The 19102-nt window shown below is 42.8% G+C and overlaps 1 protein-coding gene across 1 annotated transcript in view; it reads left to right on the forward strand.

The window, feature by feature from the left end:
- Window positions 1-19102, forward strand: part of LOC124284335 (presequence protease, mitochondrial-like) — a 33469-nt gene that overhangs the window by 7289 nt on the left and 7078 nt on the right. The window contains exons 9-17 of the mRNA XM_046720419.1: window positions 5205-5293; window positions 12132-12260; window positions 12687-12800; window positions 13322-13418; window positions 14443-14577; window positions 15628-15766; window positions 16205-16321; window positions 17065-17194; window positions 17933-18053. Coding sequence (XP_046576375.1) covers window positions 5205-5293; window positions 12132-12260; window positions 12687-12800; window positions 13322-13418; window positions 14443-14577; window positions 15628-15766; window positions 16205-16321; window positions 17065-17194; window positions 17933-18053 — 1071 coding nt within the window. The remainder of the gene's footprint in view (window positions 1-5204; window positions 5294-12131; window positions 12261-12686; window positions 12801-13321; window positions 13419-14442; window positions 14578-15627; window positions 15767-16204; window positions 16322-17064; window positions 17195-17932; window positions 18054-19102) is intronic.

Consider the following 19102-nt stretch of genomic DNA (forward strand, 5'->3'; position numbering starts at 1 on the left):
AGTAACAATGAATGCCATTCCCGGTAAGAATGATTGTGTCGGGATTTCGTCAGCCAGTCGAGAGAGACTGCTTATCGAGGGTACAGACAGAAACACCCATGAACGGTTTGACTTTGGCTGGGACAAGATTCAGTGCAACATACCACTAGTACTGGTCCAACCCACAACTTTTCGCCAGTGGCAGAAGTTACTGGGTGGTTAACGTCGGCACAAGAGCTGACTTACAGGGGCCAGCTGCAGCTTCGCCCTCTTCAGATGTTTCTGTGCCCATACATCCGGGACGACAACCCCAGGGAGTTCATTCGTCTTCCAGCACAACTACATTCAGTCTTTCGTTGCTGGCTCAACAAGTGGAATGTTTGTGTTGGAGTCTCTATGGTGCCCTTCATACCGACTCAACACCTGTTCGTCGACGCATCTCTCAAGCTGGGGCGCTCACTTTCTCCATCAAGTGGCCTAGCAGTGGTCATCAGGAGAAAGGGCCCTTCATATCAACGAATTGGAATTCAGCACTGTCATTTTCGCCGTTCGGCATTGGGCAGTTGAACTACGGGCCTCTCATAAACTGATTCATTTCGATGGTAGTTTGATACATAAACCATCAGGGGTCGACAGGATCAGCAGTTCTGCTTCAGTTGATGTTTCAAATTTATCATCTGATCGATTCACTCAACACAGTGGCCAGAGCCTGACACATTCCCGGGATGAGCAATGTCATTGCCGATGCCCTGTCATGTCCCAAACACCCATCACTCACAGAGTGGAAACAACTGCCTCTGATACTCCAATCGAAGATCTACCTGTTATCACAACCAGATGTAGACCTGTTCGCCACTCGGGACAACCATGTGCTTCAGCGCAGACGATCACCAGTTGCGATTGTTTCTGCTTTGTGTACAATTTGAATAAAATTCTGAATTTTATTTCTGATTTGTGTCTTCGATTCATCCGGGACTTCGATTTCTTGTCTCAATTTAATTTGAGACTCTGGAGAGTCGCCACCACACTTACTGTCGTCTGCTCTGTGGAGTAATTACATCAGTGAAGTGAGTCATTCCCGAAGTGTTACACTTTGTAGCGTTCATGCTCCTAAGTACCTATACACATCTATGTGATCTTACTGTGGTAAGTAGTGGAAGTCATAAGATGATGTTGTGGTACTGAACGTTAATATTGTGAGTTTTCCGATTCAAGTACCCTTTCACCCTCCTCGGGGCAGTGTCTGTCGGGGTTGTTTCGAAGCAGGGGCTGGCCCGATACTAGTCATTAGACTTTTATTACGGGGGTACCTTGGAAATCGTGTGCGACTGATTACACTCGTTAAGCTGCATCCTTTCACTTTCGTGAAGGTAGTGACGGAATACTACATTGCTTGGGAGTTCCGGTCCCTGGGAGCAATTGTGCTTAGTAAGTCAATGGGTTTGAACTAACCATCGCACATAGTGACCTTGGTAGTTATGGACCTACCTTGTCGTTGCTCCCTGCGGATGTAGAAGTGTTCGACAATCTCGCTTGCTGTCCTCTACTCCACGAAGCAATCACGTGTAGTGAGTCCTTCCCAATTTCCTTATGGATTTTGTAGCGTTCTAACTCCTAAGTACCTTAGCACACCGTTGTGACCTAACTGTGGTAAGTAGTGGAAGTCATATGGTGTTGTTTTGGTACTGAACGTTAAACTTGTGAGTTTTCCGATTCAGTTTCCTTTTCCCCTCTTCGTGATGGGGTCTTGGGGGCTGTCTCGAAGCAGGTGCAGGCCCGATTACTAGTCGTAATTATGGGGGTACTCTGATAAATCGTGGAGAAGCAAGATGACTTGCCTATTTGCGTTTTCTTGCATATGCGAGGGTTGCTGCTGAACACCACATTGCTCAGGAGCACCCACTCCATGGGAGCGAAGGTCGCCTAGTAAACCAAGGGGTTCAGGAGAACCCATCACTAGTATAGGTACTATGCTTGTTGGATCCTGCAGCCGAAAACCACATCGCTCAGGAGCACCCACTCGTGGGAGCGATGATGCCTAGTACGCCAAGAAGTTCAGGAGAACCCGTCACTAGTATAGGTACTATGCTAGTCGGATCCTGTGGCCTAATAACGCCGATCATGATGCCTAGTAAGCCAGGGGGTTCAGGAGAACGTCACTAGTATAAGTATTATGCTAGTCAGACCCGGCCTCCCTTGTTCATTGCTATCTACGGTTGTCATTAGCCTATACAGTATATACTGTCAGTGCCTTTTGACTTATGGTAATCTGCAACACGTTGTCCAACCGTGGGATAAGTGCAAATTATGAGATAGGATAAGTTTAAACATTTGGAAATTTTAATATAAATTGTATATTTATATACTTATCCTATCTCACGCAATGGATGCCCACCAATCCTCCCCTCTACTCAGATTACGACGGTTACGTATAACTGTCATTGGCTGCAAGAAGAAATAATCACTCTGAGGTAGTCACTTGGGTAGACAGGGGAACGTGCTGCACGCTTAGCCAGGGACTAGGGACAAAGAGAGCAGCCTGGGGAACACGGGCATATGGACAAGAGAGGCCTACAGGAAAAGTTCTCATTAGTTCCACTCAGCGTCGAAGCAAGAGAGAGAAGTGCAAATTGTGAGATAGGATAAGTATATACAGTGAAGCCCCGTTAGTCCGGACCCCGATAATCCGGATGTCTCGCCTCCCGGACGATTTCAGCTTGTTACCAATCTATGCCTATATAATTTGCCTCGATAATCCGGAAATTCGGTTTCCGGAACCGGACGGTAAGTAGCTGTCACCAATCAGTGAAATAAACAGTAAATTGCTTCACAGGCCGGATGCTGTAAGTCTTGTTCACGAACCGTAACAACACCTCCCAGCGATGTTTACTTAACTGGCCGCAAACAATAAGCACTCGGTGTCATGAAGTTGACAAGATGAACTGCGGCCCTGTCTCGAGCAAGAAACGCCTAACATCAGAAAATGGAGGAGGCGCTCTTTTTATGGATGAATGACATGACCAGTAAGAATGCAGCTGTTAATGACGAGATGTTGATTCTGAAAGCGAAAGACTTCGGTGACAAGTTGTCAATTAAGGATTTTGCGTATTCTCATGGATGGCTGGCCAGATTCAAATCTCGACTCCCTATATTGAAGCAAGTGCTCCAGGGTGAAGCAGCCAGTGACGACAAGACTGCAGTCATCGCGGGGAGAGAGGAACTGAAGAAAGTTTTAAGCGAGTACAACGCCAAAGCCATTTTCAACATTGATGAAACAGGACTTTTTTACAGATTAGGACCAAATTACACCCTAGCAACTAAAGCCACGTCTGGTGTGAAACGTTCAAAGGACAGAATAACTGTGGCATTGTGTGCAAATGCAAGCGGAACTGTGAAAGTAAAGCCATTTGTGATCGGTAAGGCAAGAAGACCAAGGTGTTTTGGACGTGATTTCAACCCAGAAGTCTATGTGAGATATCGACACAATACAAAGGGGTGGATGACAAGTGAGCTGTTTTGTGATTGGTTTTTGTACTTTGACAGACAGATGCGGTCACATGGACTTAAAGTGATTTTGCTTCTCGACAACGCTGCAAGTCACAAGTGTGCTTCACTAACTTTGCGAAATGTGACCTTGCATTTTTTGCCACCAAACACCACGTCACATATTCAACCGATGGATGCAGGAATAATTCGGACATTCAAAGCATACTACAAGAGATCGCTTGTTAGACATTACCTCACCTGTGCTGAGGAAGGGCGTGATCAGACTCTGAGACAGGCACTTCTCTTTGTGAAAACTAGTTGGGAGGAAGTTAGAGCGAAAACAGACATGTGGATATTATTTCTCATGAAGGTGATTCAGATTCTGTGGATGAAGATGACATTGCGTTGTCCGAATTGAGACTACTCCTTAATGAGTATCCTTCATCGGATGTTGTGAGCGCTGAAGAATATGTCGACGAAAAAGACAGTGAATCAACATGCGAGCCGCTCACGGACAGCGTAATCATTGACATTGTTCAGCCAACTGATGATTGTGAAGAAGAAGAGGAGGAAAGTGATCCAGCCCCCGTTCCACCAAGTTCGACTGAGGCAGAGAAATACCTGGAAAGTCTGGTGACATATTTTGAGACAATCGGCGATGAGATGTCACTCGGTAAAATTATTGATGTGAAGAATTCAATGAAGAAGGTTAAACGAACACAAACAACTATGAAAGAGTTTTTGCTATGAGGAAGGTTAAACGAACACAAACAACTATGAAAGACTTTTTGCTGTGAGGAAGGTTAAACAAACACAAACAACTATGAAAGACTTTTTGCTATGAGGAAGGTTAAACGAACACAAACAACTATGAAAGACTTTTTGCTATGAGGAAGGTTAAACGAATACAAACAACTATGAAAGACTTTTTGCTGTAACTATAATTTATTGTTGTGCATGCTATTCATCGTTTTATAAGCTTTACATTAAATGCTTATTTGTTTTATCCAGAGTCGTGTCGTTTTTGTAATAGTACGGGAAGCAACTCTTGCTTGAACTTGGGTCTTGATTCAGTAGTCCGGACGATTCTAAATCCGGACGAATTTGCTGAGAAACGCAATCGTCTGGATTAACGAGGCTTCACTGTAAATATACAATTTATATTTAAATTTCAGAAAATACTTGTCATGTTTCAAGTATTCTGAATTCTGATTATATGTGGCAAGGTGAAACTTTATTTCATGTTGTATTCAAGATTATTGCAATCGACCACACCCCCGTTTTGTGTTGACATACGTCATCCATTTGTGTCAAGATCGTTTAGTTGAGGGTCAAAATCGGGTTTCAAGCGACTTGCATAATTAACAGTAAAGAATCAGTAGGTGTCATGGGTGGTGATTGATAGGTCAACCATCCATGATTATGTTTACATTAAGTTTTAATCGACTACATGCGATGGTAGCGTAGCGATCGGCAAAGCAGGCTGGTAGGGTACACCATAGTGTCCGGCCTTGCTAGAATGTATTGTACTGTGTAGCAATTCAAGTCGGAGATCATCTAAAAAAAAAAGTTTTTTAATCTTTAATCTTCGCAAAGACACGAGGGCCTGAGGTGTATCCTGGGTATTTGAACCTATTGTTCTGAGGTATAGATGTATATTTCTGATGATGCATCTGCGTATCAGACGTTTGTCATCTAAATATTGGGTTTGTTATTCTGATTCCTTGTCTATGAAACAGCAAGAAACAAGCATCACCTGTGCCCCAGATCCAATGGCTGCTGATCCAGACAAGCAGACGAGTGTTTGTGTCAGTTATTTATTGAATGAGTGAGTAGTTTTGTGATCATTTTTACGGACAAAAATATGTATGTTTTAGAATCAATGTCCCACCCTGATAGAATTTCGGGTTAGAATAAGCCCCAAGCAACCTATGTGTTTAAGATGAAGCAACCAGGTGTTGCTCATGCTATCAACCTGTGTATTTTCTGTTCCTGACTTGATTGTTTACAAATTGATGTCATATAAGCTTTAATATTGCTGAGTGTGTCTTAAAAAAGTAAAAACAAAAGAAACAATATCTGCATCAAATGGCCTGTTTTGTTTTTTATAAAATAATTTGCTTTGAATGTTATTTCATGATTATTTGCCACAAAATATAACAAGCTAACAATAATTGATAGTTCATTGGTTGTAACAGACTGTTATTTTTCCTTATCCTGACTCATGCTCTTTTGCTTGTCCCCTTCCTCTCTTGCTAACATAGTGGAACACTTGTATCTCCTTAATTGAAGCCCCTTCAATGTAAAATCACTAATTGGTACTCACCCACGAGTTACCTCCCCGTCAGTAGCTGAACAGGTGTCGCCACCCTCTGGCCCTCATGCTTCACTCTCCTTCTTCGCCCAGTGAGCAGGATGTGAGAGCCTGTGTCTCCTTACACACTATATCCTTTGGTTTTCTTAGTTAGTTACCTTTATAGTTTACTATAAAGGTATAGCTAGTATCCTTCAGTTATTTGCATTAATAATTAATCGTGATTTCTACTGTTTATTCAATGGAGTTCGTGATTGTTCAGCTAGTTTTACATTGATGAAAAACTGTACTATTTGTAGATTACGCTTCCGCCGCCATGATCCGCATGTGGTATGCCCTAGTTGTACTACGCCTTCAGCGCTTGACTCCACGCTGCAGTTACTGCATAAATTTAACCAATTCTGCCTTTGATAAATACCATCTTTGCGCCTTTGAGACGTGTTGCAGATAGGTCACGCAAACTAGGTGTAGACATGGCCGATACGCCGGATTGCCCATCCAGTCAACTGTTGTCGAAGTGATCCCCTCCCCGCCTGGTGTTCTGTTTTGAGACCCCATCGGAAGAGGGACGTGGGATGCAGTCCGTCACCTCTAAGAAGCTTAATCGCCTCTCCAGACATCCAGTCATCGCGAGACAAAGTCCAAGAGGGCCTCAACGTCTTCTCAACGCAGAGACTTCGCACCCCAGGGCAGCTGCTCTTCCTCCAAAGGGAAATCTAATAAGTCATCGAGAACTTTCAGCCGAGATCGCTCCAGCAGCAGAATTGGGCCTCCACGATGACCAGCCTATCATCATACCCGACATATGCCTACAAGAAGCTTACCAGTGACAGCGACAGTGACGCCAGCAGAGATCACCAAGCAGCCTGATGCCTCTACACTGATGTCAGACGAGATCGCTGAGGGCCCCACCGCTAACAACACAGCAGAGAGGGCACCATCTACTACGCCGCAGAGATCATCCCTAACGATCTTATGAAACAGATCATGATTATGATGGAAGGCCACTATAGACTGGAGAAGCAGCCATCCCAGGGTCCGAGTTTCGCTGAAGGCTCCAACGTGACAGCACCCCAGGGCACCATCTGTCAACGAGCAGCCACGACAATGCAGCCTTCGCCGGCGAAGTCACAGACCACCTCGACGGCGACCCAGATGTACAGCCTTCGCTGAAGGCCTTCGCTGGCTATGGAAGAATCATCACCTTCTTCGGGCGCCATACTCAGATAACGGAATCTGATCATCAGACCACACGCAAGCCTTCGCTTAAGGTCATATCATCGCTCCCCAGGACCGACGAACGGCTTCGCTGGCATGCTCGCTGGGACACCTGAACCCAGATCGCCTTCATCTAAAAGATCAGCAAGGGACTACACAAGAGCTTCGCGGGTTATCAGTCCCCTCATAGGTCGCCAAGAAGGTCAACCTATCGATATAGATCACCAAGACGATCACCTCGCCATCACCACGCCGATCACCTCACAGGTCTGCACATAAGCCTACAACTAGATCTCCACAAGCCAAACGATATAGAGATAGAGCCACACAGCCCTACATCAGAAGAGCAACAACCTCTTATCTATGATGATGGAATGGAAGATGATGGAGGAATTATTTTCTCAGATGCAGAGATAAGATATTGGATGGTCAATAATCTAGATCTCTCATCACCTTCCAAGAGTGGCAATAAGGCTTAGACTTATCTGATGAAAGAAGATGACGCAGAGATGCTATTACACTACCCCCAATCAACCCGATGGCGGGCGGTACCTCAGAACCTAGATACAGCATTTAACAAAGCCACAAAGGTTCAGACGCCACATTCTGTTAAATTTCAGCCAAGAAGTTCTCCACGATAATATGGAACCCTTCTTCAAAGCGCAAGACATCGATGAGAACTATAAGCTGATCTCCCATGCCAAGAACAAGTACTACAAGATTGATGATCGGAAATTGGTTCAGATAGAAACCATGACGAGGCGTGATGTTCTTTGGTCTAAATAGATCTAGAACAATAAATGAGACACTTATCTCCAGATTTCGAACACTAATCTCTGAAGATGACAGAATGATTTACTCGGCCCTACTGATGCAAAAGAAGGACCAGCAGTTTTTAACAGATCATCTGACGCCTGTCTCAGCAGCACTGACCTTAGCTCGTCAGTCAAGGCCTCCTAGCTTCCTGCAACTGGGGTGAGAACTTTACAGCTCCACTATATACAGCCCCGTGGGTCTTCCCCATCCATATTTGACGGAGGAATAGACACAGTCTCCAAAGAAGTCACCAAGGATTCTAGAGAAGTCCTGATGATTAAATCGATGGACACGCTTAGCCAGTGTCATTCGACAGACTTCACAAAGATACTCAGGAGATCTAAATTCACGGGCCTACAAAGAGCTAGAGACAGGAAGATTGCCAGTTCCAGGGGAAGAGATTCTTTCGTCACCATATGGCAACTATAGAGGAGGGTCAGGACGAGGCAGGACACCCAGAGGTTCCCCGCAACTATAAACGCTGAAAGACAGGTTCGAATCCACTGGAGTCTTCCACCCCAGCCGCTCCAGTACAACCGCCACAAGTGGGTGGACGCCTTCAACTACACTGGGAAAAACTGGGGAATACTTCAAGACACCTATGTCTCCAACATTCTTCAACGCTGATTTCAGATCCCACTACAGGCCAAGCCTCCACTAACAGTCAACCCTCACAAGTTCGAGGTAGAGGCACAACAACTACTAAAGTTAAGAGAGGCGGTTACATTACTCCTAACCAAGCAGGCCATAGAAGTAATAGAGCAAGGAAACATCGAACCAGGTTTCTACTCCCCAGTTTTCCTAGTACCCAAGAAGAACTCCAAGGAGAAATACAGACTCATTTACAACATGAGCTTCTTCAACAAGACTTACTTAAGCAGACCACCCAGGTTCACTATGATACATCTACCGCAGCTACGGCAGATGATTCGCCCCATGGACTACATGGGCAGTATAGATCTACAAGATGCTTATCTGCACATCCCAATACATCCCGAATCCAGGAAATACCTTCGGTTTACGCTTAGACGGGTTACATTACCAGTGGAAAGTACTCCCATTCGAATAGCATCAGCCCCATGGTTATTCACGAGGATAACGAAACCGATTGTTACTTCTATCTACATCGCTAAGGGCTACGAGTGCTCTTCCTCGACGACGGGATACAAGTAGATCAAGATCCACAGCATCTCAAACTACAGTTAAACTACATCATAAAGCTACTAACACAGCTGGGATGGTTAGTAAACTTTACACAAGTCGGACCTAGTACCATCGCAAGATCTGCAATTCCTAGAACTGATTTATCACCAATCTCAACCGTGATAGTCGTACCAGAAGACCGCTGGCTCAAGATCCAACAGATCATTCCACCAGCTCTACTTTCACCGCTACCACTTCGACAATGGCAGAGCTTTACTAGGTCTTCTAACATCAGCCCAAGACTTGACAGTCATAGGCAGATTACAGTTATGGCCCACTACAGGTCTTCGCCAATACACATCTCGACGCACCTACAACCATTCAGTCTACCGATACATCTCAGACCTCATCTATTATGGTGGACAAAGAAATCGAATGTCTGCGAAGGGATTTGTTTAGCAGAGCAGGAATTCAAGACCCATCTATATGTAGACGCTACGCCCAAGGTTGGGGAGCTCATCTCTCCAACCGACGGCATCAGGGTTATGGACTCAGCTAGAAAGCAAACCCACATAAACGCATTAGAGATGAAAGCTGTAATCAACGCCATAAGACATTGGAGCAACATTCTACAGAATGCGACTCTGATGATACATACCGACAACTCGACAGTGGCGCTTTTATGTGAACAGACAAGGCTCAACGAGATCGCTACGAACCTTTTGAATTTAACCTTTCAACTGTTCGAATTAATCCAAGATCTAAATCTACATGTCAAAGCATGCCACATTCCCGAGCCAGGAATATACTAGCAGACGACTCTCTCTCGCCACATCTACCGTCGCCGACAGAATGGATGCTCAATACAGAGATATTTGCACAGATAATCAAGCAAATAGAGAGCCGCTTAGTAGATCTATTCGCCACAAGGTTCAACAATCAACTACCGACATTCGCGGTCACCAGTGCCAGACCCACAAGCATGGGCAACAGATTTAAGCATTTCATGGAAGGCCTCAATGCGCACGCTCGCTTTCCTCACCCCAGCAATAATACCTCTAGTATTACAGAAAATCAACCAAACGCAGAGCCTACAACTCACTTTGGTCGCCTCTATTGGTCAGCCAGAACGCGGGTTTCACTCTAATACAAGATATCGGTCAACCGCACTAGAACTACCCTGCAAGCAAACCTGTTAATACATCCTCACACCAAACAGGTGCACAGAAACCCAGAAGTATTCAAACTTCAACATTATGGACTGTATTAAAATGTGTTTAAACAAGAGAGGATATTCTACCAGGGCGCAAAAGCGTCACGCTTTGCCTTTACGATACTCAACGCTTAACTTGTAATGATGACAAGTGGCAAAGTTTCAAAATTATGCAACAAACAAGGGTTTTACATGCAGAGATGCTACGCATCCTCAAGTGGCAGACTATTTGTGTTACTTACGCAAAACAAACATTTAAAAGGCTCGACATTGTCAACATATCTTGCCGCGCTTTAGTTCTGTGATTTCTATGAGAACGGGTGTTAAATTAACAAGAACACCAGAGTTACTGGCCTTACTTACGTAAGCTTTTCGATTGAGGACCAAAAGCGGAAATTCCACTTCCAGCTTGGGATCTGAATGTAGTTTTAATGACACCTCATAAGTGAGGATTATGAACCATTGAATCGACAACGCTTGAATTTCTCTCACAGAAAACAGTCTTCCTGTTATCGCTAGCCACGGCAGCCAGAATATCTGAAATTCATGCTCTAGATTATGAGAGGATACAGTTTGATGAAAATCAAAGACAGCACCTGGGATTAAGATGGATTTCATCGCCAAAAATCAACTACCAGGTCAACCAGACAGGTTATTTCACATCCCGCGCTTATCCCTCAATTCTTGGATCTCAAGATACATTGGACTTATCTCTATGCCCAGTAATGAGCTCTCATAATCTATTTGAGTCGTTTCCAAAACAAGGCTTAAGATCGCCAGAAGATTATTCATCCCAAGCTATCGCCTACAAATCAGACAGAAGTCTCTCGCACTCACCATATCTATATGGATAAGAACTGTCATTTTACGCCTATAAGGCAGCAGGACTGGACCCTCCAACAGCATCAAATCCCCATGAAATCAGGGCATTGGCATCCACCCTCGCCCCTTCATGGTAACTGTTCATTGAATACAATTATGGAAGGATGCTTTTGGAAATCTAACATGGTGTTTGCTAATCACTATCTCAGAGATATCACCACCGAGGACGCCTCTGGCATTCATCATTTCGGGTCCTTTGGTCCCTGGCCAGCAATTGACAGTCCCTCAGTGAGCGTTAATATTCACCCCCACGAGATTATTAGATATATGATAAAGCATATATTCACTAGCTTATAACTCCATGGAGTTCTAGGGCTATGTACATATTTAGCTTAGGTTATTCAACCTTAAGCTCATACTGAGTTATATTCAGTGTACAGCCACGCTAGAGTAGCAGTTTATATATATATATTGATATATCAGTATATTAGTAAGGTAATAACCCCACTTATAGTGTATATATCTATGGCTTATTATAAAGGAAATATCCTAAGTCTCAATGCCTTATGAAGTTCCCGCATGGGGTTATTACTATATCACTTACTTAAATCACTAATTAATCCAAAGTATTCTGTTTACCCACCACCTCTCCGTGGATTCTACAAGCAAAGAGCATGAGTCAGGATAAGGAAAAATATGTAATTTTTTGAGTAAAATTGATATTTTATACTTATCCTGACTCATGAGGTTAGCCCCTCCCATCCTCCCCACATAACACTTTGGATTTCCTGTAAATTCAAGTGTTGGGCCGCAAAATCAGGAGAGAGTGAAGCATGAGGCCAGAGGGTGGCGACACCTGTTCCCCGCCACGGCAGGGGAGGTAACTCGTGGGTGAGTACCAATTAGTGATTTTACATTGAAGGGAGCTTCAATTAAGGAGATACAAGTGTTCCACTATGTTCGCAAGAGGAAGGGACAAGCAAAAGAGCATGAGTCAGGATAAGTATAAAATATCAATTTTACTCAAAAATTACATATTTACAACTGATGATTGATGATGAAATCCTAACAGAACTGAATTATTGACCAAGAAATGCCTGAAAAATATACAGCAAGCATGATTTTGCTTTCAATCATCAGTATAACAGACAATGAGGAATCTTTTACAATGTCTGTCATCTGCACACTTCTGGTTGATGGAGAGACGGCGCCATTCTACAAGTCCCTCCTGGAGGCAAACATTGGCAGTGACTATTCACCAGCCATTGGGTAGGTAGATGAACAACACCTGTAGAGAGTAATGAAAGGTCAGAAACAGGTCAAGGTCATATCAGTAGGTATACAGTTGGCAGACATGATACAATATAAGCAAGATCTAATTTATTTATTGGTAATGAATTACCAAAAGAGACAAAAACTTGTTAATCAACTTAAATACTTGTTGTGTTTGACAAAATGTAAATCAAGTTAAATACTTGTTGTGTTTTACAAAATATAAGTCAAGTTAAATACTTGTTGTGTTTGACAAAATGTAAATCAAGTTAAATACTTGTTGTGTTTCACAAAATATAAGTCAAGTTAAATACTTGTTGTGTTTTCACAAAATGTAAATCAAGTTAAATACTTGTTGTGTTTCACAAAATGTAAATCAAGTTAAATACTTGTTGTGTTTTACAAAACCCGGACTGCCTACAGGTACGACGGACATACAAGAGAAGCTACCTTCTCTGTGGGTTTGCAGGGAATTCATGAAAAGGACACAAACAGGGTTCGACAGATTATTGCTGACACCTTTGACAAAGTGATACAGTGAGTTCACGAAGCATCCTTGTTCTTCTCTTGACTCATGTCAATGTTATTATGAGTATTTTTGTATACCGTTTTTAGCAACATCACAGCAAGGGACACCAGAAATGGGCTTCACACATTGTACCCATGTGGGGAATCGAACCCAGGTCTTCAGCGTGATCGCTTTAACCACATCACACGCTTTTAACCACAAGGCTACCCCAACGCCCCCGAAGTTTTTATGAGATCTATATATGAGGTTTGAATGTTTATGGTCAGCTTGAAAACTAAAGGTGATACATGCAGAGTTGCCTCCCTTGTATGTTCCATTGAAAAATCCTTATAGTTTTACCATAAGAGTGAGGTGATAGTGGTATGGGTTTATCAAAGAAATAGACTTAGAGGAATATCAGACTGACTGCAGCTCTAAGTAAGATCTAGGGTGGTATAAATACTTCAGGTAACAGGGGAGAGTACATTCTTTGTAAAATATCAATTTAAAAAACCCCACATCAGGTAACATTCAATCATGTTTGTTTCAGGGAAGGGTTTGATCAGAAGAGAATTGATGCGCTCCTTCACAGCATAGAACTAGCCCTCAAACACCAGAGCAGCAACTTTGGTCTGGGACTTGGAGTGGTGTGTCTATTTCTTTTTATGTGATGTTTGGTTTTGCTAATAACATGATTTGTATCTGAACTTGTCGTTGGACAGTTCCATTAGTATTCTTAGGTTCGAATATTTAATATTTTGTTTAATGCTGCTCTCAAGAATATTCTAACTGTATATGATCAGTGGTCTGTAAATAACTAATTCTGGACCAGACAGTTCAGTGACTGATATCATGAGCATCTGATCCATGTTATGATGACATGCAATCCACCATGTCACCAAGGCTGGCCACCTGACCAGTTAACATGAGACCATCTACATGTTCAACATTCAGTATCTCACAAGTAGTGGTTGACTTGCAAAGATACACCTTATGGCTACACTACACCTGTAAGGGACCGTTCATAAGTTATGGCTAGAGGAGAGTGATAATGAATTTTATGGAGAAGCATGTACAGTGTGAATGCAAAATAATGATAATAGTTTACTGTACTACTGAGTCAATCCCTTTACTGTAACAAATACCATATTAGTTAGTGCAAGTATTCCCTTGGTCTGTGGACCGCCTCCGTGGTGTAGTGGTAAGAGCGTCCGCCCGGAGAGCGGAAGGTCGCGGGTTCGATCCCTGACCGCGTCATACCAAAAGACGTTAAAATATGGTACTTGTTGGTCCCTGCCTGGCGCTCGGCATTATTGGGTACAACAAGGACTGGTCGGCTCGGAGTCAGTATAATGTGTCTGAGTCGGGTATTCATGCTTCACTGCGGCGTGGTATCTCAGTGGGCTAGCACTATAAAACCAGCTTAAGTCTGGGCTAGTACAAGCAGCCGAACATACACATACACACGCATGCACGTCGTCATATGAGCGAAATATTCTCAAGCACGATGTTAAACCCAATTTCACCTCACCTCACCCCCTTGGTCTGTACTGCCATACAGCTGGAATATTGCTGAGTGCGGCATAAAACTAAACTAAACCCTGATGTGTTAGTTACCCTTTCAACTCATTGCATAAATTTACATCCTTGTTTAACTGCTGTGTCCTTCAGTCAGTGATTTCCCACTGGATCCATGACAGCGACCCGAGCAGCCACCTACAGGTCAACCAGAGAGTCGAACAATTTAAACAGAAGCTGAAAGATAATCCCCGCTTTCTCCAGGAGAAAGTGAAGCAGTATTTCAAGGCAAGTGGAGCAACTGTTTGAATATTTAGGAATATAGGTTTGGGTCCCACCTGTCTGAATACAAGAATGACATTTTTGATACTTCATTAAGAGATAAATATGTTGATCAGTTTTGAAAACCGGCATTGGCTTTATACTTTAGACAGAGTTATGGCCCTTGTTTCATCATTTGGACATGGTGCACAGGACAAACAGTGGGAACAGGTTTTCTTGAGTACATATATGGATATAAGGGCATTTTTCATGCATCATTAAGGGATATATGTACATCAAGTTCCCTCAAGTGGGACACACTTTAACTGAAACAATTTTAGATACCTGGATTACATTTTGAAAACTCCAAATGGAGTTTGAAAATGAGCATCAAGAAGTAAGAGTTATGGTTCTTGTTTGATCTTTTGCACTTGGTGCACAGTTATACCACAGGGGACAGGTCTCCCTGGTAACCACTACAGAACAAATACAAATGAAAAATATGCATCTGGTGAGGATAGGGTTCTTTTCAAGAACATATACTGTTTAATATATATACCTGAACTATTCTTACATTTCATTACATGCTTAATATGTAACATTTGTTTAATTTTGGATTTCACTTTCTTATCAAAGTACAAATTCTAATACTTTTTTTAGTCGACTCAAACCCACACTGTCAGAATGAGGCACTAAATTGCCAGTCAGCAATCTGATGCTTCCACAAAGATGGATGTATTTTTGTACCAACTTTGTGTACCCTTCTGACAAGATTTAAGTGGCATGGCTCCATTTGCTGAAAGTTATGAGTACGCAATACCTTTCAGTATTCTGGAACCTTTTATTACAGTGAATAGGGTACTTTTCCTTTCATAGTGCCATTACATTCCTTGCAGAACACGGTGCTGGGGTAGCTAGCCTAGTGGTTAAGGTGTTCACTCCTCACATCAAAAACCTGAGTTCGATTCACCACATTGGCACAATGTGTGAAGCCCATTTCTAGTGTGCCCGCCGTGATAATGCTGGAATATTGCTAAAAGCCGCGTAAAACTAAACTCACTCACTCACTCCTTGCAGAACAATCCCCACAACTTGACCTTGAGCATGACCCCAGAGAGCAGCTTTGAGGTCAAGAGGCAGGAAGCTGAGAAAGCCAAACTGAACTCTCTGGTATCAGCACTGACAGACCAGGATAGACAAGTCATCATTAAACAGAGTAGGTAGTTCAAGTATAACCCTTTGGGTTTCTAAATATGAATAGGTTATTATAAGAGTAAACTCTGTTGGTCTTCAGAAACCCATGCTTGTCATAAGACGTGGCTAATAGGATTGGGTGGTCAGGCTCGCTGACTTGGTTGACACATGTCATTGTATCCTAATAGATTGATGCTTATGATGTTGATCACTGGATTGCCTGCTCCAGACTTGATTATTTATATACTGCTGTCTTATAGCTGGAATATTGCTACGTGCAACAAACAAACAAACAAACAAACAAACATTCATCATTTTAACTTTGAAATACCTGTCAAAGCTTTAAGTAATAACAACTGACTCATTCCTGGCTAACAAAAAGAAATTGAGAAACCCCTGTTATATAAAACTGTACCCACACTATCGGACTGTATATAATCTCCGGTTCTGTGTTGTTCAGCTGAAGAGCTTCTTAACAAACAGAATGCAGCTGAAGACCTGTCCTGCCTACCTACACTAAGGGTGTCTGATCTCAACAAGAACATCAAACGAGAGAAAGTGGAGACAACAAGTTTAGGTGAGCATGTAACTAAGTTGAGCATGAAATCTTTTATTATGACCTCGGGGCCTTGTCAAATCTGTTTTAATTCTTGGATTACACTGAAGTACTGTGTATCAACTTCATTGTCAAGGTGGACTTTACACCAAGGTGGACTACACCAGGGTTTGATGTCCATGATCTCGATGTTTAGTACCTTGTATGAAGTGTCTCATGTGTCTGTATTATTACAAAACTCGGACATAGCTCAGCATCAATAGAGTTGAGTTCGCCATCAGATGGATAGTGCAGTCTTGTTGGGTCTGTCAACTTGCCTAAGCCTCTTAAGTTCCTTTAACAGCTGGTTCCCGAGAAGATCTGGGTTAGAATTGACCTTCAGTAACCCATGCTTGTCGTAAGAGGCAACTAACGGGATTGGGTGGTCAGATTCACTGACTTAGTTGACCATTTTGTCGTATCCCAATGTTGGCCTATACTAATATCATGTATAGAAATTAATAAACTCCAGGATGTAGAGCTGCAAAAATAAACTGCACACTGACTAAATACATTGTCATCTGATTGTATTATGGGCCGACAGCCTCTTTACTGAATAAACACTGTCTGTTGGATCCCAATTGCGTAGATCGGTGCTCATGCCATTGATTATTGGATTGTCAGGTCCAGACTCGATTATTTACAGACTGCTGCCATATAGCTGGAGTATTCCTGAGTGCGGCGTAAAACTAAACTCACCCACCCCAGTGACTGTTGTGTTTCAGGAAATGTCCCCATCTGGTACAGCAAGCAGCCAACCAATGAGGTGGTGTACATGACACTTCTATCCAACATGGCCGACCTGCCATCACATCTGTACCCCTACGTCCCTCTCTTCTGTAATGTCATTACAAAGTGAGTGAAACAGTCCATGGCTTTATGGACATTTCTTCAAGCAATAAGGGGAGATAAACCATGTATTGTGGTGGTATAGTTTAAGGGCATATTTGATCAGAAATAGGGTCTAATAGCACCCAAACCCCATGTTTGTAGTATTGATAGGGTTATCTCCCTTGGTACTGCATTTGATAAGTACCGGTAGTATCAATAATGTGTCGATTGGATGTCACACATCCGAAACAATGTAATATACAATAAGGCTGACATTGGTACATGTCGTCAGTTTATAAATTTGTTTGCAGGGGGGATGGGTGTGTGTGTGTACCTCTCTTCTATTAATACCCGTGAAGGTCCGGGTTAGAATATTGATCTTTAGTAACCCATGCTTGTCGTAAGAGGCGACTAACGGGATCGGGTGGTCAGGCTCGCTGACTTGGTTGACACATGTCATCGGTTCCCAATTGCACAGATCAATGCTCATGCTGTTGATCACTGGATTGTCTGGTCTGGTAAGGATGTACATCTCAGTTGCCTGTACTTGTCATTATAGACTAATTATATGGATACACTGACTTGGTTCATTGCATGTTATTGTATCCAATTTACATGGATTGAAGTTTGTGATGACAATCACTGTATTGTCTGGTCCAGATTCAGTTATTTACAGGCCACTGTAGTTGGAATATTACTGGGTGAGGCATTAAACTGTAAACACATGCAGCCACAGGTGTCTCCTCCTTATGTTTTGTCCAGAATGGGTGCTGGTCCGTATGACTACAAGTCTCTGTCGGAAGAGATGCAGCTGTATACCGGTGGATTGTCCTCAGGGCTGACGGTAGACAGTCATCACACGGAGCCCCACGCCTTCCAGCAGGTCAGTGTTGTAACTCATTATGTATCATAATACCTGTACTATACACAGAGACACTAAGGGGAAAACATAAAGAAGAGTTTGGTCATGTTTGTTTGAACCTGCTGTTATTGTTACGAGGCAATAAAAAATAATTTGTTCAGACAAACAAGAGACATGAGAAACAGGTGAAAAACATTAATGGCAGCTCAATGTTCAATGACGTTACAAAAATGATATGTCACAAGTAATAGTAATAGTAATAGTCCGCTTATATGGCGCTCATATCCAGGCACATTGCCTGCTCACGGCGCTACGTACATTACTATGACACTATCGTACTTTCCGATACTTTTTCAACTCCCTGGGGATCATACAGCCATGCTGCCTGTTAGGCGCAATGAACTTAACACTCACATTTCCAGCACATCCCCACGGGTACCCATTTTACAGCTGGGTGAACTGAAATAGGGTCTAACTGAAATGTGGATCTAAGTATCTTGTCCAAGGATACTACGCAAATGTGCCCACCTCGGGACCCGAAGCTAGGTGCCTCCACCGGGGATCGAACCCAGGCCTTCAGCATGATAGGCAGACGCCTTACCACTGCGCTCCATGTCACAAGTCAGTACAGAGTGTGGTCCCCATGAGATTGTTTGACGGCATGACACCTGTGTTTGCATTAAACTAACTACATGTCTCATTATAGTCCTGTGAAAAGGCATTCAAGATCAACACGTGTGTTAATGCAAATTCCACAGTGTATCTGGTGCATGTGGTCATTTTTCAAAGATGTAGGGCACCATGTTAACATGATTCTACAGTTTTTGGTGTACAAATTGTGGCACATGAGGTAGGGGTGAAACGGTGTACTGCGGTATTTTGCCTTGGTACAGTAATGCAATCCAAACATTCAGTATTTTGGGTTTCCATACTGTCATTTATTATCCTTTTTAAACCTTTTCCAAAATGTCTAGAAATTGAATCATTTTGTCAAAATCTATCTAGGTTTTGCTCTTGTAGGTTTTCTGCATTATGATCATATCTCATATAACGAATCGAAATGGACCGAA

Source organism: Haliotis rubra, unplaced genomic scaffold, assembly GCF_003918875.1.
Source record: "Haliotis rubra isolate DU_JTF1 unplaced genomic scaffold, ASM391887v1 Scf334, whole genome shotgun sequence".
NCBI classification, from domain to species: Eukaryota; Metazoa; Mollusca; class Gastropoda; order Lepetellida; family Haliotidae; genus Haliotis; species Haliotis rubra.